The 25,368-nt window shown below is 37.5% G+C and overlaps 1 protein-coding gene across 1 annotated transcript in view; it reads left to right on the top strand.

The window, feature by feature from the left end:
- The window catches only part of LOC148948589 (acetylcholine receptor subunit beta-like 2), a 285,188-nt gene extending 260,066 nt beyond the window's left edge, over positions 1-25,122 (top strand). The window contains 2 exon segments of the mRNA XM_089094973.1: positions 12,812-12,982; positions 24,962-25,122. Of these exon segments, the coding sequence (XP_088951099.1) occupies positions 12,812-12,982; positions 24,962-25,122 (332 nt within the window).
- Positions 25,123-25,368: the final 246 nt, after the last annotated feature.

Raw genomic sequence — 25,368 nt, 5'->3', positions numbered from 1 at the left:
GCCAGACAGGTCTAGTACAATAAGACCATGTGTTTTAGTGATTATATCTTCGGATATACCATTTTCAAAAAGTTGTGAATCATGATCTAGGGTTTGCATTGTCAACTCATACAATGTCGTATAGGATTTATCAAAAGATAGATTGTAGAGTGGGGTTCCATTTACTTTGCAGACAAGAGATGAAAGCCCAAATATCTCAAATTTATGTGGGCAGCCAGTCCCTGATCCTATTGCACTAGCGCTTTTTACAAATGACAAGGCCAATTTTGATGGAATTTCGCCATTGATAAAGGATGAGTCGGTGATAGTGCGTGAGCCCGAGGCAATATGAAACATATTCGTGATTTTATGAGGAACAAGTAGTGAAATATTATTTCCATAGGTTCTCATTTTTTCCACTGCCAAAGTAACAGAACTAAAGACCTACTACTTGCGTGCATGAAGCATTGCCAAGGTGAGGGAGAGTGCTATATCTGGATTGGCAGGAAGTTCCTTTCGTAAAATGAAATTTGATGGAGCAAGCGTCAATGTTATATCCACTTTAATATTGGGTGGTAGCCATTGGGGTATACCAAATATTTCATGATACATTTTTCCAACTAGATGTAATTCACTAGTTATACCATTTTTAAGTGCATCTGTACTATTAGTATCAGTAATATATTTACATCCATTGGAGGTGCCTCTCAATTCCTTGTATGATTTGGGTGTCATCAGCATGGACTGCATATAGCTTGTATAAATTTGAGAGATTGTTGCTTGTGCTCACCAAAGTGCCATTTATGTAGACACTGATTTGACGAAATAAATTATGTAATATACAATTTTCATATGATATTCCATCAGCACGAACTGGCATTCCATTGTCGGATTTCTTGACTTTCATATGTAAATCTATAAATGTCGGAAGACATGTCGATAAAGTAGTCTTCATTGGAATAAATTTGAAAGTGGATATTATCGGAGAGGGGTTGTTGTGGATAAAATTGTTCATAGTATCCATTTTTTACACTCACATCAACATTTTCTGCATTGAATAGATTTAAAGATGAAGTGATTGAAGATTGGGAATCCTTATGCGGTAGATATACCATTGTTCAGTCTATGAAAAGAAATCCAGTTTGGATCTAATAATTCTCTTCCTGGGGCTTCTTCTTCTGTTTATTGTACGTGTCGTCTTTTTCCTTCTTTTCTTTGACAGGGGTGATGTCTTTTGTTTCCGACCTTAGTAGAGACTGATGAGTGGTGCACTGTTTCCCGACCTGTTTAAACACTTTCCATTTTGTTGAGATTTCAATTGTTCGCCAAGGGTTCACGCACTGGACCTAAGATTTTCCGAAGCGATTTTTTTAAAAGCCTTTCCAGAGTTCCAATCGTATGATGTAGAGGATACAAAATCTGTCGCAGCCGGTACAATGTATTTTCTAGCCAGAGGTAGTGCAGAGCGAAACAGCTTAGCAAATCAACTGCCAAGACCATAGCCATTCATTGATGAGCGACCTTTGTAATAGTCCATTCCATTGCCCAGTTGTCTTGGGCCAAGAGTATTAACATAGCAGTCAATATCAGGGCAAATGAATACCACTTTTCTATTGGACATCTTGTTTTTGAACACCGACAACGATGGGTCAAAAATGGCATGTAATCACAGCCAAACCTTTTGATATTGTTAGGGGATCACCTAATTCATTTCTTAGTGTTAACTGGCAGAGTTCCAAATAGGAAGTGTGTACGGGAATATACTGAAGATGTTTTATATGAATATGATTTTGATTGATTTTTCTTTCAAAAACTCGTAGGAGGGGAACATTGCTATTGCCAACTCTGGATGTTTCAACAAATGAAGCATAGAGAAATATACAAGTGTCCGACGAGGAGGCTGGCGGGTAGTCAGCAAAAATAACATTAGTGTTTCCGGCACTTTTACCATTGATTATATTGAGTTTAAAGCCAAAAACATCTTTTAGATTATCATTGAGAATAACCTTTTCATCGGTAATGGGTGAACTAATGTAGATCTTGCCTTCTTCCTTTGAATACTTGAAATGAAAGGCTCGTTTTTTACGAGCGGAAATTATTTATTGATAGAACGACATAAATCATTCATACAAGCGAGTTATTCGTATGGTAATTCAACATATGGATAATCCATCCAATTGATCATTTGAATTTTATGTTGTTCGCTATCGGGTGGCGGCGGCCAATCATAGGGTCTAATTTTTATATCATATTTGCGATCTTTTCTCAGGATATCGTAGGTATTTTTGAGAATACAGTCGACAAGAGCCACTTCATACGCACCGTTGAATTTGATAGTGGGAGAGAGTTTTGTCCAAAAATCACTCGTTTTATTCAAATCATTGTAGAGAGGGTCAGAAATATTGGCCATGAATGTCAAATAGAAATCATTGGGCATTGTTAATGTTTTCAACTGCAACCCAAGAATCAAAATCAGAGTTGTGTCCTAGCCAACGAACAAGCAACTGTCTCTTGCCCCTGCAAGTACGGCTCTTTAATATCTTTTCAATTTGATAAATTTCACTACTGTTTCTAACTTTTTGTAGTTCATATTCATAAAACCGCCGAGGATCTCATCACTCTTTGGTGTCTCACAGCCGATATGTCGTGGGTTTGGTGTCTAGGATTTTATACAATTTAAAAAGATCAGTGCTCCATAGATAATTCCCCTTTTCAAAAATATCGGTGGTTCTATTTATTCGAACAGTATCGCCAACATTGAATTTTTTCTTCACAATTTTTTTTTTCACTGGAATATTGCTTAAGAAAAGTGTCAAATGTACTTTCACTGCAATGAGCTTCCTGAGGGCTAACACTGGACAGTGATCGATGTGGTCGTTGGTTATATATTTGCATTATTTTATCTAAATCATGAATAAATTCAGCAGTATTTTTAAGCGTGCAATATCTCGAAATTAATAGACGAATCGTTCTTATCAATCGTTCATCCAATGCAGCCTTTATCGGACTGTGACTATGATATACCTTTGTATTATATTTCAATAGAACCTTTTGCACATGAGGATTAACAAATTCGCTACCGCGGTCACTTTGAATTTTTATAGCAATCTTTTTCAAGAATACTTTCTAAAGCCTGAGCAACTTCAACACCTGTCTTTGATCGCAATGGAATGGCATATGCATAGCGACTAAAGACACTGATTGCCACTAGAATATATTTGTAGGGTGTTATATGACGTCTTTGAATCTCATCTTGAGTTAAAAGATCTGTTTGCATTATATTCAGAGGAAAAAAGGCTTTAGTCTGTCGAAATTATTTGCCACGAAGCCTACGATTCCGATGCAGAGTGTAACTCGGTTCATTTTCTAGATACTCTTTTGCATTTTTTAATGTGGTACCACCTATGTCAGAGGAAACTTTAGAAAGTGTTGTGGGGAACTTGGAATTCCCGCTTCACCAATATTTTCATAGACATGTTTTAAAACTTCATCCATTTTGAACGCAAACACGTAGTGTAATGTCCCCTGCCCTTTTGCACACTGGAGGGTGGTGCTTGTGATGGTGAGTTGTTATCAATACGTGTTCGCTTTTTTTTACCCGTCATCATTGGTGTTATGAAATAATTGCTGCTGCTGCTGCTACTAGGAGTGCTAGTATTTTCCAAGGTTGATTTAAAATCTTCTTCTTCTTCCTCTTTTTAAATGGTGTTGTTAGAGGGCTGTCACCTCTGCTATATTTTCTTAATTTCTTTAGAATTTACTTATTGCCAATAAGACTTTTGGGGATGTTTGATGTATTTAGAAAGGTATATAGATTATTGTCAAATGATAAAAGTCTTTTACGATTTGTAACCATATCACAAACTAAATCAAGTAGATAATAACTTTTTCCTTGAATTATAATTTGTTTTCTCAGTGCTATCGACTTGAACTCGAAAATCATCACCACCACTTTCCAACATCAGATATGTTAATACTCTTTTACTCTGTTCCCGATAGGTCAATGGCAATAGGTTTCCAATTGATGTCACTTTTGAATTCAATTCCTTCTCCTTTGATGGTGGTGCTGCTGCTGCTGAATCTTGAGGAGATGTTTCCTGTTTGGGAGGGGGTGGGGGGTTTATCTGTGACGATGGCGCGTCTCTCACGATAAGGTCTATGTTTGGCCACAGAACGCAGTGCATCTTGAAGTAAAACTAGCTTCTTATCATCGGCAATGTTTTCATCATTAATGAATCTGCTTAGATTGTCTTCAAAGTGTTCCACTGGTGAAAGGACAAGTTCTATTGGCGTCAAATTTATAAGGTTTAGCCATCTAGAGAAAAATGTTTACAAGTCCTGCGATTATTGGTAGTAAAAGTGTAAAAAAGCTACCGCCCGCTTGAAGCAGACGTTTTTTTTTCCTTTGTTTTTGCAACCCAAGGCACGTACAGGGGGACGATGTTGCTTTGTCTGTTGTCTAACACCTTCTGGCAAGTGTACATTGCCCTCAATTAAATTTAAACAAATTTCAGATATTAGATTAATAAATTCTTTGTCAACACCATGTTTGAGTATGGCCCTCCTGAGTGGGGGTTTTGAAGTGCTTAGAACGGAAAATAGGTTTCTATTTTCATGTATTTTTTTTCAGTGTCATGATGGCAACTAATAGCCTTTCAATAGGAAGATATACAGTAATTTCTTTGTCGAAAATATCAGTGACTACACTCAGATCCTGGGGTGTATTCTGACTAAGATCTAGCAAAATGTACCCGTAGGGCTTATTTGTCGCCTGACTGTACGCTGAAAGTAGAAATTTGAGGGCACCAGGATATATTTGTTTATTGAGAGAACTTGAATCACGAACAACGCGGTAGATAATATAGATGGTGCAGTTTAAAGCAAGGGTCCTCATACACTTGCTCTGATGAAACATATTGTGTAGGACTAGGGTAATGGAAATGTGTTCATGATAAAAGTGAACTGTTTACAATTGTTGCATTTCCTGTGAGAACTGTTCAATTGATTCAGCTAAATCCTCAATAATCAGCCATGAGTTTGGCACAATACTACTGAAAACGTCAATTTCCCGTATGAATTGTATTGGCATGGATGTGGCAGTGGCAAAAGCTTTTATTTGATCATAGGACTCTTGCCCAATACTATAGCAATGGTAAATTTTCTTTAGTTTTTCCAAAAACATTTTATTATACTTTTTAATTATTTTAGCTAAAAGTGTCGTTTTCCCCGACATTGACGAACCACAGAGAAACGATCTGAATTGTTTTTTTAATTGATGCATACTGCTGTTGACAACAGTTGGACTACATATAACTGTAAGCCATACTTGTCTAATGAATAAATATTAATAATAATTTTCCCTTAGATCTACCTAGTACGTTATTCAATAGCAAAAACAAAAACATAATTTTTCATTTATTAACAACAATTTTTGTACAACAACAACAGCAACAATAACACAGCAACAGAACAATATTTTTTATTTATTGAAAAAAAAACTTAAAACACGGCAAGAACAGCAATAGCAGCAACACAGTTGAACATATTTGTAGACTAATAGAAAAATATGAGAAAACACTATTTACAACATTTAAAAGATGAGACTCCTCCCTCCAGGGTGGAAGGCCGGCCATGGGTGGGACCCCCACCCCCAGGGGAAAATTGCGCCCCCCCTCCAGTTTCGAAGGCCGGCGGCTGCGGGAGGGGCCAGAAAGGGTGGCCCGCTGCGGCGGGAACTCTGTATACAATAGCAGCTGCAGTAAAATTTAAATGACGATGATGGCAATAGAATGAAGATTATATTGAGAAATTGTTGTCCCCCACCCATTAAGTACTATTTTTGAATATAAGTTAATTCATCCAGACCAAGTTGGTTTCGATAGTCCATACATTCAACTCGATCTGAAATTCGATAGTGGCCATGGGGGAGTACCCTTAAACCCTCCTCGAGCCCATAGACCTTGTCAGATTTGCAAGACATGGCATTTTTTCTACTGTAACAGTATAGTTTCTGTACTGTAGAGATCAGATTTTCATCACTTTGGCTCTTGGCACTAGACAGTTGCCCGCACAGTGTGTGTTGACACTAATGTTAAAATTATTTTTTACATAGTGTTCAGGCACCCCTTTCCATACTTGTCTTACATCTTTGTCCTTTTTTTCCACGTAGTAAACTTTTGGACCGGGAAAAAACCCCTTTGGATATTAAATCTCTCCCCGTCTCCGATTTTAACATTAATAGTTGATTGGGGCCTGGCGTTTCACCAACTCGGGGTAGATGTTCTCATTCCCATTCGTTTAATCCATCCGCGGGCCAATGTGCTCACCATTTTCCAAATCATCCAATAAATTCCTGGTTTTAACTAAACAGCAGAGAACTTTTGTCCCCATAGTAAACTTGAACCTCCCCCTCCCTTGGTCATTGTGTCTTGCACACATTGTAAAAGAACGACAACATGAGTTTCTTGGAAATTTCAAGTACTGAACCCCCCCCCCCCCGTGATATTCTTGTTCAGAACAACATTTCTCTTTTTTCTGTGTAGAAGAACCATATTCGGGTCTATGGTCGTGAATGTTGTAAAGTTAGGGTCGGCGACAATTCGTGCAAATTCTTTGGGGGATGTTACGACGTCACAACGTGATCTGTTTCGTACGCTTTCACATATTTTTCCAAAAGCTGAATTTAAAATGAGTTTATACATTTCTTTTTGAACTTTACTTTTTGCCAGTGAACGTTTACCGACAAAGGTGTCAATAAACGTTTTCAAGTAGGGTTTCTGATCGAATTGAAGGGCTCTGTGTATTTCTGTGGCCCTGCAACATTGGTCACTATCCACTGCAAGAGCACGTGGTGAACAACAATATTCTGTTTCGGGTCCAAACCTGCAATAAGTTTCTGCTTGGAGGTGGTCCAATGCATGCCCATATCCTCGACCAAAGACAGATTGTATGGACTCAAAGAATTCTTAGTCACAGGTCCATATACACAAGGAAAAACAAAATCTTTTACAGTGTCGTGGAGTTCCAATGGTATGCGACCGTCAACTTCAAAAAACCATCCTTGGGGACCATTTTCCTCGACAGTGTGAATGTCAGGGAAATCTAGGGCACAAGGATTTTCAAGCTATTTTTAATTGCCACACGGTAAACTATAGTGACACATCACCGAGGGGTAGAGTGAGTTCATGTCAAGAAAAACAGCATTGGACTTTACACCATCAGCAGAGTTCTGCCCACTTGGATCCGTTGTTAGGATGTGATCCCTCTGAAAAACATATCCCCCCTCATAGATCTTTCAAAAAATAGGTGCTGATCCACATCGGTGATCAAACCTATCTCCTCCCTACTGATTCTTAGAATTAAGTCCATGACGAGGTGCGATGTTGAAAAATAATAGCCAATGTCTAGCCCGAAGTCTGAATAAATTTGGTCTGTTTTCTTGGAGACAATGTCTAAAAGAGTTAGTACATCGCTTACATAGTTCATTCTACAATAATCCCAACCATTTTTACAGCCACCCTTAACCCATACCCTTTTGGAAAATTCATAGTCATCGGTAGTGCATTCACTATCGGTAAGTGAATTATAGAATGCTTCAATGGGGAGGGGGAGTTTCTCCTCAATTAACCGTGCGCTTGAGCAGTAATAGTTATACGCATATATGCCTTTACAAGTCAATAAGTCATATATTTCATTGTCTGGAAAGCGCTGTTTGAGCAGAGGTAAACTACCGAAATTGTCACTTTTCTGCAATTGAATTATTTGACTCAGAGCCTTTGGGGAAAAACTATATAAACCTAAAAAACGGATTTTATTCCAGCAAATATGCCCATTATCTCCTGCCTGCCATTTGAATTCTAAAAACAACAGTTTATCAGCAGATTTGGGTATAATATTGTAGATAAATGAATTATTTACCCAGGGACTATCTAGACCCCCTCCCTCCCTGTGTATACGTGCCAAAGCCTGTAAAATAAATTTCAAATCGCAATTTGAATTGTGAATGAAAACTGGTATATAATACTTTTGGCTGACATTCACATTGCACGATTGGTGTGCTACGCCAAGAAAATTACTACCCCCTGAGGATATTTCCTGCCATAAGTGATCGTGGTCCCTAACTTTCCCCTTTCCTCCCCCTCCCTAAGCCTTTTCTCCCTAGTCCCTTTCCCCTTAGTCCCCTCTTCAAATTCCCCCTTATATTGGCCAGGCAATCCTCTGCTGATAGTATCATTGGGTAGTGTGTGTTCCTCAAACGGGAGATAGCCCCATCTGCAGTGACAATTAATTTAGTCAATGCTTTCATCATGCAATAATTTTCATCCAACGTCTCGATTATTTCTAACAATCGCATCGTGTTAGTGCTGTCTCTTTGTGTGTGGGCATAGGAATCTGCGATGGCTTGATGTTCTTTGATTCGGTTTGGAAATTGTGGGTCGTTCACATTTGTGAGCTTGGCTTCACAGTCTAAACTTATTTTATCACTTTGCATAAGTGTATTCTGAAAATTTCTAAATCGTAAAATTGCTCGGTCACCAGCAACTGTCTCCACCAATTAATAGCCGTGTCTTTTGCAATGTTTCATGTGATTTTGTAGCTTTAATTCGGTCCAAAATCTAGACAAACACATTGGGCAATAGTATCGTACCCCATTTGCTTTTTTCCCTCCCCCCTCCAGAACTCTACTAATATCCGTAAATGGGTTGAAATCACCAATTGAATTAGGTTCACTAGGTGGTGTGTACAATAGCCAAACCCAGTGTTTCACTGAATCAATAGATGGCGCTCTTACTGGAAATATTACTCCCTTTTAATGAGAATGCGCACCCCCTTCAAATTCTCTTTCATATTGCAGCACTGTAACGCCAATATTTAAATGTGCATTGGTCCGTTCAAAAATATCTATTGCCCTGAGTGTTACAGGAAATTTTTCTGCTAAACAAGTGAAATCTACTGGGGCAAAATCAGACCCTCCTTTTCCATGCACGGCCCAGTTGTCCAAATTTTTCTTTGAAGCTTTACATGCTAGAGGTTGGAAAGCCAATATGAGAAATGCGTACATGAAACATTTTTGGTCTGTTTCGAAACAGATTCGCTGAACGCCCTTGCATCCTTCTAAATCGGGATTATATTTTAAAACTATAGACTCTGGCCCATCTCCTCTTAAAATAAAATCTTTTTAAATTTATATATATTCACACTTAAATTTTCAACAGATAAAACTATGGAGCCACTACCATTCTCATTATAATTGTCGAGATGAGAGACAGTACTGTCAACCCATTGCATAAAGACACTCTCATAATTTTTCAAATGTGGGTACACCACCGACATTTCGGTGTGCATAGTGGTCATATACCTCACCATGAATTTCTTCACAATTGAGGCCTTGATGCTGTCCCACCCCCCACAGCTGAATTCGGTTTTCTAGAAGTGCAGGAATCTAGAATGCATGTTCATGAATATTATTTATGGGATCCCTTGTAATATTTCCCGCCATAAGTGTTTTAAACGGATCGCCAAATTTTACAGTGAAAACGTCTATTGTATTCAGAATTGAATTTGTTTGCTGAAATTCTGGTAGCGGTGAGAATTGTATATCATTACCTAAACCCTCTCCCCCTTGTATATCATCATCTAAACCACTCCGTCGCTTTGTTCAACAATTGGGCTGGTGTGTGGAGTAAAATCTCATAGTTCGCTTAACATAGCTTCTTGTGCGTTAGGGCTATGCAAATCCATCCAATCGAAATCATTTTCATGTTCAATTAAATTTGATTGAACCGGGACTATATTCATTAAATCTAAGGGGGAAGGATTCTCATTTAACTCGCGACTAAAATTGTCTAAAATTTGCATGGTATTCGGGCTCAACCATGGTAGATCACCCTCTGAACTAACTGCATTGCCTTGTTCAACTATACTATTGACTATATCTAAAGAATTACTATCAGCAATGAAGTAGTGTTCTAATAAATTATCTCTCCATTCCCTGTCGTTTAATGTTAGCATGTGTGCCATCTAAACTATCACTACCATCATCATACCCCTGTAAAAATTTACCATATCCTTTACCGTTATGTGATGGCGTTTCAACAATGTCACAAAATTGCTCTGGTGCTTCAATTTGAATAATTTAATCAATGCGATCATATGATACATGATTTGCTTCTTCGGGTGAGAGTGAAGGTAGTAATGAAACTATTCTAACCTATAAAGAAAACAGCCACTTGATTTCAACGTGTATAAATCATCTTATATTGTAAGAAGGTCAAAAATTGGATCAATAGCAACCTATTTTTTCAAAACATTTAAAACATATGCATTAAAATAAAAAACACACTCAGTAGCAATATCGCTCCCCTCCTCTATGAAAATCACACACCATAGTTTCATCTTAATGTACTCAAAATGGAAAGCAATTACCATAGGAAAATATTTATCTGAAGCAACATCTACCCTCCCCCCTCCCACACCGTAATAAAATAAATTCTTAAAACTACGGCAAATTGTTTAAATTACGAGCTATGTTTACGAATATTCATTTTTAATCTGTTCAAAATCAGTTAATTGCTTGTTGTTAAAGTGAATGATTTTGATTTAGAATTATCCCATGTCATTCAATTGACAAGCATATATCACTTCCCTATTTTATGTCATCCAGTTGTCAATAGTGCCACTCTTATCGGGTATTCCCGAAATCCATGCAAGCTGTAATTGGAAGTTGACGGCATATATTACGCAAATTAGAACCTATATTATTCTGGAATTATTTTGAAGCCTTTTATCAAAATATTACATTCTCCGATTTAAACGGTCATAAGACTATACCTCAAACAGGATATTAGACTAATGAAATGTGTATTTCCTTTTGGGAGAAAAAATCTTTAGTGAAAATATGGATAAAATTTTACACTTACATTCGCTTTTTGCAACATCGTCACGCCCGTAGCCATTTCGTCTTCTTGCATAAGGGCCCTTGCATTCTTTCCTTGCGCATAGGACCTCGCACGCCCAATGTAATGAAAAACAGAGGAACGTAAGGGATTCACATCTTCAATTCGGGACTTTTTCTCGGAGGGAGGGACGCATTCTTCAAAATTATCCTTAAAAAGAAATTAGATTATAGTTTCCTTTAAAAAAAATTATTTTTACAACGTTTAGTGGAATTTTATCTTTGAAACTAGCTAATTCATATACCCTCCTCCCCGTTATAAAACCCTCGAAATGCTAATAAATATAGGCATGGAAGCACATTCCCACTATAATTAGACAGAATATCTCGTTAATATAGATTATAGGCCTAAATTTATATCAAAAGACAGCAACATCAAAATTATCCTAAAAAGAAATTAGATTATAGTTTCCTTAAAAAAAATCATTTTTACAACTTTTGACAGAATTTCATCTTTGAAAATAGCTAAAAGTTGCTAATTCTTATACCACCTCCCATAATGTAATGTATAGACCAAATTTGTTTCTTAACTATTATATTTTCATCCTATTTTATTTCATATTAGCCGAACTTGACTTCTTTCGTGCGTCATATAATGCATAAGTATCTTGTTTCCTTCGGAAAAGCCTATAGAACAGAAAGGCACAAAAAAAACTTATAATATAGCATAGAATCCTGTAAATATCTTAGAAATTATGCTTCTAAAAACCAGGGCTAATGAAAACACCGGGAATTATGGGGTGGGGGGTACAGTTTCAAATTTAGAGAGTGATGTTGGCTATCGACTTATAGCAATACTTTCGAAATGTTACAAGCTCAAGAACCAGGGAGTATTTAAACACATAGACTTGTTAACACAGTTCCAGCATATAGGCTTAAAATTATATAGAAAAAGATCGTTAACATATACACATTATGTAGGCCTAAAATTTATACCAAAAGACAGTTTCAAAAGCTAGCCTAGTAGAAAATATATGCGATCAGATGAAAAAATGCTAGCCGGTTTTACACTTAACATAGACTTCTTGCAACCCTATCCCCCTCCAAAGTGTAAATATATACCCTGAATTTGAATATATTGGGGGGGGGGCTAAAATTCATTTCCGACAAAAAAAAACTGATTTCATTTGGAAAAACGAAAGAAAATTTACTAAACAGAACTCACATTATAAATTTGTGTAGCAAAAACTTCTAAATCCACTGTATTTGATGTTTCCTCTATAATGCTTTGAAGCGTACTGTTACTTTAGCGTCGAAACGCGAACAATATAAGCAATGTCTCAAAGTGGAATTGTCTCATCACTGATAACATAATACATTGAATTCAATAACATCCTGTTACATAAATTCAAGGTAAATTCATTGGAGGTCCATGATCTTGTCCTGGGTGTATTCACTGAGCATTTTGCGCCACTCCCGTTAGTAGGTCAATGCCCATCTATGGACTTCCATTAGTGTATCAATTCTCCCCTCTATTTGTATAATAGAAAATAACAGAAAAGGAAAATACACAAATGCTATATAAGAAAAAAGAGAAAAAACTAAAGAATAAAGTCAAATATAATAAACTCTTGTTGCTTTTTTTTAAATAAATCTAAATATGGCCATCATATTCAAGTTTTCATTTCATGTTAAGCATAAATGAAAAGCCAGGGTTGCTTAGAAATTAATGGTAGAACCCTATGGTGGTGATTATTGATAAGTGCCAGGCTGCTATATATTTTTTTATTAAAGTACTTAGCTCAAGCCCACTCATGGTAAGATTTGTGGCAAATGAGCTGTTTGGAAGTTGTTGGAAAACATTATAAATTGTGAGTCCCGAAGTTTCGAGGACCATTTACCAATATCTTCCCAGATAAATACAATTTCTACTTTCAGATATCACATTCACAATGGTCATGAGAAGAAAGACTTTATTTTACACAGTGAATTTGATCATACCATGTGTTGGCATAACATTTTTAACAGTGCTTGTCTTCTACTTACCTTCAGACTCTGGTGAGAAGGTAAGTATTGCATTTTGGATTTATTTTGTTTATTTGGATTTATGTTTGTTTTTCATTAACTTCACTTCGTAATTTTGCAGCAGTTTAAAGGACAAGCCATTAAAATTTATTTTTCAACGAGTCTGAAACAAGATTCAAAAATAGTAACCAACTGAGACAAGTGGTCTGACAAGGCTGAAGACTAAAATATTGGTGCTTGCTCTAGGTAGCTCTTCGCAACAATCCCCACTGAGTTGGATTCACAAATTTGGATTTTGAATTCGACGCACCGCAAAAACTGTGCCAAAATATCCTTTGTTGATCAAACTAAAGACCAAATGGCCTGAGTTGTAGATGATTTGCCAATTGCTGGATAGTAACCCCAGGGAAGTCAACTTTAATTTCATTTTTTTTGCGGGGAGGACTCGCCGATATATTAAGGTTTTGTCAAGGAGTTTCTAAGGGTTTGTCGGGATAAGGTATAGATTCTGAAACATTTGAATAGTTTCTTGATTCCGTAAAATCCTTTTGATGCTAAGAAATGTTCGTGCTAATAAAGAAAAAGTGTCGATGAGTAACCAAAGAGTACCAGTAATACAGGCACATAAATAAAAAATTAACAAAAAGTTGAATAAATTTCCAAGTCCAAAAAATTCCTAGTCAGAAAAAAAAGAAAAATGTTACTGCAAACACTATTTTTCTACTAGTAAAAGTCACGACTAAAATGTATTTCGAAAATATTAAATATGATTTTTTTTTGTTTTAAGTATGTTTCATGTCATTCTAAGACATGTAAAAAAAGTTAAAAAACTTCTATGTTAAAAAAATAAAATAAAAATTCAAAAAAGTAAAAAAATAATTAAACTTCAAAAAAGTTCAAAAAGAGGGAGAGGGGCCAAAAAGTTGGGGAAAGGGTATTTGGGCTCTTGGAGGTTGGGGTAAGGACAACTAATGGCTGCCGTATCATTGCCTAAATGTTTGCAGCTTTATTAATATCGACTTTATCTATATTCCCGATACCACACAATATTTTATATTGCCCACACTCCTCATTTGAAAATTGTATATAATACCGACCACACTTATACATTTAAAATTCCCACGTTAAAAATATTCGGAAATTTAAATATTCTCAAAACATCCCTCAAAAATAAAACCAATACGTATATCTAAATGGAGTTACTAATCCCTCAGATTTATCCCTTAGTTGATAAACAATTAATATTTCGAGCTTTTCTCTTTTTAAATAAGTATTCTTTGTGATATCCTTGTGCACGCAATAACTATGTGACATGTCCTTGCAAGAATCTGTAACAAATTCCAGAAGAAACAATTTGATGTTCGCCCAGCGTCACAGCCTGTATTTAGATCTTGTTCTCTTGTACGAGTATCTGTATTCTGACAATTGAATCTAACGCCTCTCTTTCTCTAAAGTAGGTCAAATTCCTTTCTTTAGATGTTCTGGCTTTACTGGAATTGTCTTAGAAATATAGACTCCCATTTGTAACTCATGATGCATTACTACTAGTGTTCAGTTAGTTCCAGAAATGACTGCGCTAGCTATAGTCTGCTATTGATTGTCTTTGTCATGCTAGCGATTAGACGTTTCAAGAGCAAAACCTATCTGAAATTCAAAAATAATAAGAAATTGCCCTGAAAGGTGCAAAGATTAAAAAGTCCCACACGGTTTCACGAAACTATATCAAACCTTGTTAATTATAAAATAGGTTAAGCTTGTTCCTGAAGAAGTAAGTGAAATAAAAGTAGCCTACGTAGCATCTTTTAAAAAACTTAGAGACATATATCAAACACGTTAATGGATAAGATGGACAGAAATTTATCTGAAATAAAGAAATCTTCCATCTTCTCTTTTCAATTTGATTGAGGTCCTCGATGTTACTTCATACTCCCTATTGTCCGTTTTCATGAAATGCATTCACGTAAGGACATAAAAGAAGAATTTTCTTCTGTTTTTTGCAGAGAATGGGAAACTTACGGTGAAAGATAACGACATCATGAAGGTTTTAAGTTAGATCGTACAAAGCAACGGCTGTGAAAAATGTGTCTGGAGCGTGGCTGGATGCAGTGCCAGGAATGTTTGAATTGAGCCCAGGCTTTCAGACAAAGGTTAAAGAGCTTGGACAGCAGCAACTGCGCTGTATTATTCGTCGATTGGGCCTTGCCGCTAAGACTCTTTGAATTCCCTTGCAAAAAGCACTCGACTCTTTTGTAACAATTCTTATCTATATCCAATATTGTGGTCTCGATAATTTTCTGCTCAAAGAACTATGCAAAAACATAAAGAGTGACCACAAAATTCTATTTTATACGATATCATTGACTGGTTATTGAAACAAGATGGTATTGTCAGAAGTAAAATGAACTTTGAAATGAAAGCGGTAAGATTTAAGCTTCAGAAACTAGCATTAGTTTTTCCGAGGCGAAGCTAGCATAATCATAGCTTTGCCTATTTTTTTATTAGAATTTACACTTTGAGCTTAAGCGACTCGTTGCCAGTGAAAAAGACGAACTAAAGTTTTCTAACAGGTAAAAGCCCACCGTAATTGATACTGTGGCTATTCTTAATTAAGAGATAACATTGATTTAGTTTGATGTTACCCATTAAAAGCTACAAGTCGGAGAAAATTTCCCTGATTTTTGAAAAAGGGAATCAGCATAAAAAGGCAATTCTTGTGATATATTTACTGCTGTCAAAATTTCCTTTTTAGAGTTGCGGTAACTATTGGGCCAGGTCACTCCTGACCTACAGTTCGTTGCCACGAACTATTTGATCATTGTACTGGGAAAATATGAATGTTATGAAGGTTGTGCTTTCAATTCGATTAGCCTAACCCATTACTGACATACAGGGACCAGCTAATCCTAGCCCTCACATGGTGAAACAAAAAGCAACGCGTTATCTCTATTGAAAGAACCGTCTGCGAAAAAAAAATGTTCCGCTAAAAAGGAAAACCAAAGATTACAAAATAAAAAAAGGAGGGTATTACAGGGAGTCCTCGAGTGGAAATAGTTAAATTTAACAAAATAAACAAAAAGAAATGGAAATTTATCCGGTAATCAGGGACATGGGCCCTAGCAATACTTAATCTCTTCTGCAGATTATGGTGAAAGTGATGTTTTTCATTAAAAATGCATTATGTTTGATGTTCAACAATCTAAAAGCCAACAGTTCAAAGAGTACTAAGCGACAATCTTCATGGCTGTGGAAGATTCGTGCACTTAACCCTGTTTGTCTGCGAAACCGGTAGAAATTTGTTTATGACGCATTTTGAGTGGAATATAAAATTGAGAATATCTCGAGAAGAAAGGCCTGCCTGATTTCAATAGAATCAATATATAGCTCATTTTCGACCGATATGTTTTATAACGCCTTGCGTATTTTTACTGCAAAAATCAATTGATTTTAAGCCACCTTGCTTATTATTTTATCAAAACTAAGTTACTTATATTGTTCCTCCAATTCTTCCCCACACAATATTTACATGTTTTCTAATCTCTGCCAGTTATCGAATTCCTTATGTTAGACTGCTGCTTCACGGTGGTTGAAGCCCCTCATCTCCGTAGGTGTTATGCTAAAATAATATCCAGTTTTGAATTTTGACAAGATAAATGTTGAAAAAATATGGATTCGCCACTTTATAATGTATAATTCAGTAATGACTGTGACCTGGAAAACTTTGTTTTTTCGGACATGTTCGTATAAAACTGATAAGCCAATGTTTCTTAAAAAAAATAGTAAAATTCAAGATTTTTATTTTTAATTTATGCATGGTGTTGACTCTATTATAGTAATAAAAAATAATACACGGGCCTTCTTAGAAATATATTGCCCTTTTCCTCTAGAAAAATATTCCAATTTTCCTAAAATAAAAAAAAAACATAAAGTTTCTCACTTTCAAAGTCAATCAATTTTTAGTTTTTTTATTATTTTCCGTTAAATAAATCAACCTTTTGCTCCTCCTATTCGCCCAAGTCAAATTACGCGTGTTTTCTAATATTCGTTACCTATAAAAACCCTGTGCATAGACCACTTTTTCAGTGTAAATGCAGTTTCATACCCTAATATCACCTTCTATTATTCATCATGAACCTCACATAAAACACGTGTAGACTCAAACCAGAAGAAGTCCAGGCCTAGTTCCTCAAGAGCCGTAGAATCATAAGCTATTAAGCTGCAAAATGAAAAATTTTGTCGTGTAAGTCGTCTGCATTTTCATTATCTGTTTTTTTGCAGATACGGTCTTTCCTCAGCTTCCTCAAAAGATTGTTGTTTACAAGCTTGTATAAATTATCACGCTTATAAATAGAAATAAAAATGCTAGTAAAGCTCCTAATCAGTAGGAATAAGGAAAAGAACTTCGTTATTAAGTCCAAACTACTATCCTATGACCTTGACAGCTAATAGGAAGGTTTTTCATGCATTTAAAACAGATTTTATTTTCAGGATAAACAAATTAATAAATTAAATTAACATAGATAAGCTCAGAATATTCTTGACTGTAAAGAAATATATGGAAATAAGTAACCAGAATCCAGCGCTCCGTATACGGTAATCCTAACAAAACCGAGCGTATAAGTAGTGGTGCACAGCTGGATCCATCCGGCACACCTAAGGCTCTAAAGATTATACCCTTCAGCTCATTAGGATATTACAGGGGGTACATCTGATTAGCATATTACAGAAGGCACTATTTTTATTAAATGAAACCGGTTTATATTTTTATAGGCTTCCTACAATAAGTGTATATAAAGTGAAGTTTTAAACCCATCTAATAACACGAACCAAATTTTAATGAATCAACAATTGACAAGTCTGCTGCCCCTCTTTTTTATGACACACATTTGGGTAAAGAAACCGGTGAACTTATGTCCTCAATGAATCAATTGTTATGGCATGTTGTTTTAGAGGAAACTTATGATCATTCATGTCCCGCCTACAAGGGCCCACAACGCCCCTCCCCCGTATTTTTGCCCCCCCCCCCTTTTTGAACTTCGAATTTTTTTTTTGAACCTTGAAAAAAATTTGGAAATTTGTTCATCTTTTTTTCCTGTCTTAAAATGACATTAAATATGCTTAAAACAAAACAAATTCATTTGTGATGTTTTTCAACTGCGAAACGAAGATGATATAGATATGTTAGTCGTGATTTTTCTGTTAAGAAAAATAATGTTTATAGTGATATTTTTTTACTTGTTTTTTTGGGGACTTTTTTGAGGTTTTTCATAGGCTAAAGTTTTATTGTTCTTGATGGCATTCTAATAACATGGAAAAGAACGACTATTGAATGCCTTCGTTGTTTACGCCAAGAGGTGAAACAAAAACCAAAGGATTTTTTAATGAGATTATTCATAGGCCAGAGTTTAAGACTCAAAACGAGCAGAAGGTGGTCCATAAATGAGGAAGCAAACCTCTCTTATTGCCTTGATGTTTACGCTAAGAGGTAAAACCAAGACCAGAGGAATTTTTGAGATTTTTCATAGGTCAGAGATGCAACAATGGGACACTTCTTCTATTTTTTCGTTTATTCAATTATAAAGTGAGGAGCTACATTAAGACTAAAACCGAAGAGAAGTTGTTTCGTATGTGAGGAATCAAAACCTCTCTTATTGCCTCAGTTTTTACACTAAGAGTTGAAACCAAGACCAGAGGAATCTTTGAGAATTTTTTCACGGGTCAGAGATGCAACAATGGGACATTTCTTTTATTTTTTTTTGTTTATTCAAATATAAAGTAAGGGGTTATATTAAAAATAAAGACGAGCAGAAGTTTTATATGAGGAAGGTTTGCTTCCGTATATGAGGAAGCAAACCTCTCTTATTCAAACCTCTTGTAAGCTGATTTTAAGTTAGGTTCGTTTAGGTTCAGCAGGTGCGCTTTCTGAACAAAACGAACCTAGCTTAAAATCAGATAGCATATCAGTTAACAGCTGTAGGTTTTCTACAGGTACGCGGGGGCAGCTGTGTTTATTATGTCAATTCAGCACAAGTTCTTTTCTTAACATTCCTCCTAGTCCCGTTTTTTCAGGTTGGAGCACATATTTTGTTTTCACTCCCAACCTTACTTTTCGACTTAATCCAAACCCCAAAAAAAGCAATACTTTTCAGAAAGCATTATTATATCATTCCAGAACAAGTCCTTTTCTTAATATTCCGTCTATATCGGTTTTTTAAGTTAGGGTACACTTTTTCTCACTCCCAAACTTACTTTTTGACTTTATGCATACCCTAAAACCAAGCATTAATTTTCATAAGGTTTTATTATATCATTTAAGAACAAGTTCCTTCTTAATATTCCTCTTATCTCATTTTACATGTTGGAGTACACATCTTTTTTCACTCCTTAACATTACATTTTGACTTTATGCGTACCCCAAAAAAAAGTTTTACGTTTAAAAAAGGCTTTATTGCATGATTTCAGGATAAGTTCTTTTCTTAATATTCCTCTTGAACCTGTTTTTCAAGTTGGATTACACATCTTTTTCTATCCCAACATCGCTTTTCTACCTTATACCTACCCCAACACCAAGCAATAATCAGAGGCAACGCTGTAGCGTTGCCTATAGTAAAGGCCATACGGCTCAAATGTTTTATTATTATTATTATTTTTTTCAAAAGGCACTTCATACGGAAGGGGTCGTCGTAGAAACTTCAAAGGGGGCTCATTCGATTGGAAATCGAGAGTTCTAGTGCCATTTTAAATAGTCGAAAATGATTGGAGGGCAACTAGCACCCCCCCCCCCCACGCCCATCATTCCCCCAAACATATCCAATCAAAATTTTGAGATAGCCATTTTGTTCAGCTTAGTTGATTTCCAGATAGAAAATATATTTTTGAGGAGGACACTCCCCCACAACCCTCAGGGCAAGGGTTTTAAGTTATGCCCTGGGGGCATATAAGGTTGTTAAAAAAGGCGTTGTCGTAGAAACTTCAAAAAAGGCTCAATCGATTGGAAATTAAAGGGCTAGTGCCCTTTTTAATAGTCGAAAGTGATTGGAGTGTAACTAGCCCCCCTCCCCTCCCCCCAATCCCATCATTTCCCCAAACACATCCAATCAAAATTTTGAGATAGCCATTTTGTATATTTTTGAGGAGGACACTCCCCCACAACCCTCAGGGCAAACGTTTGAATTTATACCCTGGGGGCATATAAGGTTCTTATAGAAGGTGTTGTCGTAGAAACTTAAAAAAAGGCTCATTCGATTGGAAATTCAAAAGGCTAGTGCCTTTTTTAATAGTCGAAAGTGATTGGAGGACAACTAGCCCCCCCCACGCCCATTATTCCCCCAAACACAACCAATCAAAATTTTGAGATAGCCATTTTGTTCAGCATAGTTTATTTCCGGATAGAAAATATATTTTTGAGACAATCCCCCACAGCCCTCAGGTTGATGGTTTTAAGTTATGCCTTGGGGGCATATAAGGTTTTTATAGATAGCGTTGTCGTAGAAACTTCAAAACTGGTTCATTCGATTGGAAATTAAAGGGCTAGTGCCCTTTTTAATAGTCGAAAGTGATTGGAGTGTAACTACCAAACTCCCCCTCCCCCACGCCCATAATTTCCCCAAACACATCCAATCAAAATTTTCAGATAGCTATTTTGTTCAGCGTAGTTGATTTACATATAGAAAATATATTTTTCAGGAGGACACTCCCCCACAAACCTCAGGGAAAGGTTTTTAAGTTATGCCCTGGGGGCAAACAAGGTTTTTATAGAAGGCGTTGTCGTAGATACTTCAAAACAGGCTCATTCGATTGGAAATTAAAGGGCTAGTGCCCTTTTAATAGTCGAAAATGACTGGAGGGCAACAAGCCCCCGCCCCCCCGCCCCGCCTTCCCCCAAACACATCCAATCACAATTTTGAGGTAGCCATTTTGTTCAGCGTAGTTGATTTCCCGATAGAAAATCTATTTTTGACGAGGATACTCCCCCAAAACCCTCAGGGTAGGGGTTTTAAGTTAGGGCCTGGGGGCATATATGGTTTTTATAGAAGGCGCTGTCGTAGAAATATCAAAACAGGCTCATTTAATTAAAAATTAAAGGGATAATGCTATTTATAAATGTGAGAAATGACTGGAGATTTATTAACCCCCTTCCCCCCAAGCCCATTTTTTCCCAAACACATCCAATCAAAATTTTCAGATAGCCACTTTGTACAGTGTAGTTGATTTCCAGATAGAAAATATATTTTTGATGTGGACAATCCCCCACAACTCTCAGGGCAAGGGTTTTAAGTTATGTCCTGGTGGCATATAAGGTCTTTACAGAAGGCGTTGTCGTAGGAACTTTAAAGCAGGTTCATTCGATTGGAAATTAAAGGACTAGTGCCCTTTTTAATAGTCGAAAATGATTGGTGGGCAACGAGCCCCCCCCCCCACGCTCATCATTCCTCCAAACACATCTAATCATAGTTTTGAGATTGCTATTTTGTTCAGCGTAGTGGATTTTCAGATAGAAAATATATTTTTGAGGAGGACACTCCCCCACAACCTTCAGGGTAAGGGTTTTAAGTTATACCTTGGGGGCATATAAGGTTTTTATAGAAGGCGTTGTCGTATAAACTTCAAAACAGGCTCATTCGATTGAAAATTTAAGGGCTAAGGCACTTTTTAATAGTAGAAAGTAATTGGAGGGCAACTAGCCCCCCCCCCCCGCCCCTCATTGCCCCAACCACCGCCAATCAAAATTTTGAGATAGCCATTTTGATCAGCGTAGTTGATTTCCAGATTGAAAATATATTTTTGAGGAGGACACACCCCAATAATCCTCGAGACAAGGGTTTTAAGTTATGTTCTGGGGGCATGTAATGTTTTTATAGCCGGCGTTGTCATAGAAACTTTAAAAAAGGCGCACTCAAACGAAAATTCAAAGCGCTCGTGCCCTTGTTAATAGTAGAAAGTGATTGAAGGGCAACTAGCCCCCCCCCCGCCCATCATTCCCCCAAACACATCCAATAAAAATTTTGAGATAGCCATTTTGTTCAGCGTAGTTGATTTCCAGATTGAAAATACACTTTTGAGGAGGACACTCCCCCACAACCCTCAGGGCAAGGTTTGTAAGCTATGACCTGTGGTGATATAAGTTTATCATAGAATGCGTTGTCTTAGAAACTTCTAAACAGTCTCATTTGATTCGAAGTTAGAGGGTTAGTGCCCTTTTTAATATTGGAAAGTGATTGGAGTTTAACTAACCACCTTCCCCCCAGGCCCATCACTTCCCCAAACACATCCAATCAAAATTTTCAGATAGCCATTTTGTTCAGCGTAGTTGATTTCCAGATAGAAAATATATTTTTGAGGAGGACACTCCCCCACAACCCTCAGGGCAAGGGTTTTAAGTTATGCCCTGGGGCATGTAAGGTTTTTATATATATATTTTTTTTTTTTTACAAACGGGTTACAATAGATAAATAAACAAACATCTCATTTAAAAAACACAATCCAATGCATTACTGCATGCCGGACAAAAACCCGAAAAAAAAGAAAAAAAAAATAAATAAATAAAGGAAATAAATTACTCATCCATTCAAAACCCAAACAATCATCTCACCAACAAAATTCAACCAATCATTCTCTACACATAACCACTAAAATCTTACATATTGAGAAAAACAGCTTACTCTGAGGGAACTTCGAAATTCATCCAGACCTGTCTTGTTTTTTTACCTCCTCGGAAAGTTTATTCCAGACAGCCAGGCCAGAAAAACGGATAGGAAATGCAGACCTTGTTGTTACAGGGACCGGGGTTCGCATTGAATGGACATTCCTTATCTCAATCCTATGTCGAGCTTCAGTAAATGCAGTTGAGAAATATGCATGTTATTAAAGATTTTAAACATGAATAATGCCGTGCAAAACTTAACTAGGCTGAACAGTGGCAGGATCTTAATACCGTCGTATTGCGTTCGAACCGAGTCAGAGCCTCGCATTCCAGATAAAACACGAACAGCTTTATTTTGTAGAACCCTCAATGGCAGTAGATAAGTAATAAATGTCGCTGACCAAACACTTACACAATATAACAAATACGGATGAACCAGCGAGAAATACAGCATTCTTAAAATTTTAGGAGGGCTCATTCGATTGGAAATTAAAGAGCTAGTGCCCTTTTTAATAGTCGAAAGTGATTGGAGTGCAACTAGCCCCCCACCCCCCACGCCCATCATTTCCCCAAACACACCCCATCAAAATTTGAGATAGCCATTTTGTTCAGCGTAGTTGATTTCCAGATAGAAAATATGTTTTTGAGGAGGACACTCTCCCAGAACCTTCAGGGCAAGAGTTTTAAGATATACCCTGGGGGCATATAAGGTTTTTATAGAAGGTATTGTCGTAGAAAATTCTAAAAAGGCTCATTAGTTTTGAAATTCAAAGGGCTAGTGCCCTTTTTAATAGTCGAAAGTGATTGGAGGGCAACCAGCCCCCCCCCCCCCCCCATCATTTCCCCAAATACATCCAATCAAAATTTTGAGATAGCCATTTTGTTCAGCGTAGTTGATTTACAGATAGAAAACATGTTTTTGAGGACGACAATACCACACAACCCTCAGGCCAAGGGTTTTGAGTAATGCTCTGGGGGTATATAAGGTTTTTATAGAAAGTGTTGTCATAGAAACTTCAAAAAATGCCCATTCGATTGGAAATTCAAAGGGATAGTGCTCTTTTTAATAGTCAAAAGGGATTGGAGGGCAACTAGCCCCCCCCCCCCTACGCCCATCATTCCCCCGAACATATCCAATTAAAATTTTGAGATAGCCATTTTTGTTCAGCGTAGTTGATTTCCAGATTGAAAATATACTTTTGAGAAGGACACTCCCCCACAACCCTCAGGGCAAGGGTTTTAAGTTATGCCCTGGGGGCATATAAGGTTCTTATAGAAGGTGTTGTCGTAGAAACTTCAAAACAGGCTCATTCGATTGGAAATTAAAGGGCTAGTGCCCTTTTTAATAGTCGAAAGTGATTGGAGGGCAACTAGCCCCCCCCCCCACGCCCATCATTTCCCCAAACACATCGAATCAAACTTTTTAGATAGCCATTTTGTTCAGTGTAGTTGATTTTCAGATAGAAAATATTTTTTTTAGGAGGACACTCCCCCACAAGCCTCAGGACAAGAGTTTTAAGTTATGCCCTGGGGGCATATAAGGTTTTTATAGAAGGCGTTATCGTAGAAACTTCAAAACAGGCACATTTAATTGGAAATTCAAAGGGCTAGTGCCCTTTTTCATAGTCGAAAGTTATTGGAGTGCAACTAGCCCCCCCCCCCCCCACCGCCCATCATTCCCCCAAACACTTGACTTGCTTCACTTATGGCTCCTGCCACGTTAGGGGTGGCGTAGAGAGCGTCGCAACTCTGCTCCTCCAGGCTGACCGGTCTAGTGCTATTAGTGGGGCCTCTTTGACAGCAATATTAGCTTTCTCAAGGAATTTGTTGAGGCTCTCCTTCCACCTTGTCTGAGGTCTGCCCCTCGGGCGAGACCAGCCATTAGCTTTAGCGTCAAAATCGTTGACTATTCGGGCTGGGGTTGTCGTCGGCAAACGTAGGAGGTGTCCGAACCATCTGAGAGTACGGTGCGCTATTTGGACGGAGAATGGTACTTGGGAGGTGAGTGCGAGCAACCTTGCGTGGCTTACAAAATCTTCCCATCGAAGTCCCTCAATCCGAAGGAGCTGTTTCGTCTGGCAGACGTCAATCATGCTGAGGATTGCTGATTTGAGAGGCCAGGTTTCCGCTGCATAGAGGAGGACTGAGCTTACGGATGCATTATAAATTCGTATCTTCGTGCGCCTGGATATATGCGGCATTCTACAGAGATTGTTGAGGCTTCCGACGATAGACGAGGCTTTTGAAACTCGGCTGCACACCTCTTCCTCTATAGAGCCTTCATTAGACAGCACGGAGCCAAGATAAGTGAAGTTCTTTACAACTTCAACAGGAGCTCCGCAAACAGTTATGTTCTCAGGGGGCGAGACTGGGCTTGGGGGCTCAATTGCCATTATCTTCGTCTTAAGCCAGTTTATTTTCAGGCCCACTTTTGATGCCTCTTCCTGTAGGACTTCCAGAGCGTCAGTCAACTGGTCGACCGATTCAGCAACGAGAACAAGATCATCTGCGAAGTCAGCGTCCGTCAGAACGCGATCTCCAAACTGCAGACCAAAGGGCAGGCGATTTGTTGTTTGTGTCATGACATGGTCTATCACGCAATTGAAAAGTTCCGGGGTGGCAGCACACCCTTGTCATACACAGGTTTTGATGCCGAATATTGTGCTCCTTTCGCCGTTGACTTGGACGCAACCCACGGTCTCTTCGTAAGGCTTTTCAAACAACTTGCAGTATTTGTCTGGTAGACCAGTTGATCAAAGTATGACCCAAAGTGAGTTGCAATCCACCAAGTCAAATGCAGCCTTGAAGTCCACAAAAACTACACATGCTT

This window comes from Artemia sp. Qi Xiang Cuo, chromosome 9, assembly GCF_049724085.1.
Source record: "Artemia sp. Qi Xiang Cuo chromosome 9, ASM4972408v1, whole genome shotgun sequence".
NCBI lineage: Eukaryota > Metazoa > Arthropoda > Branchiopoda > Anostraca > Artemiidae > Artemia > Artemia sp. Qi Xiang Cuo.
This window is presented reverse-complemented; position numbering and strand designations above follow the sequence as displayed.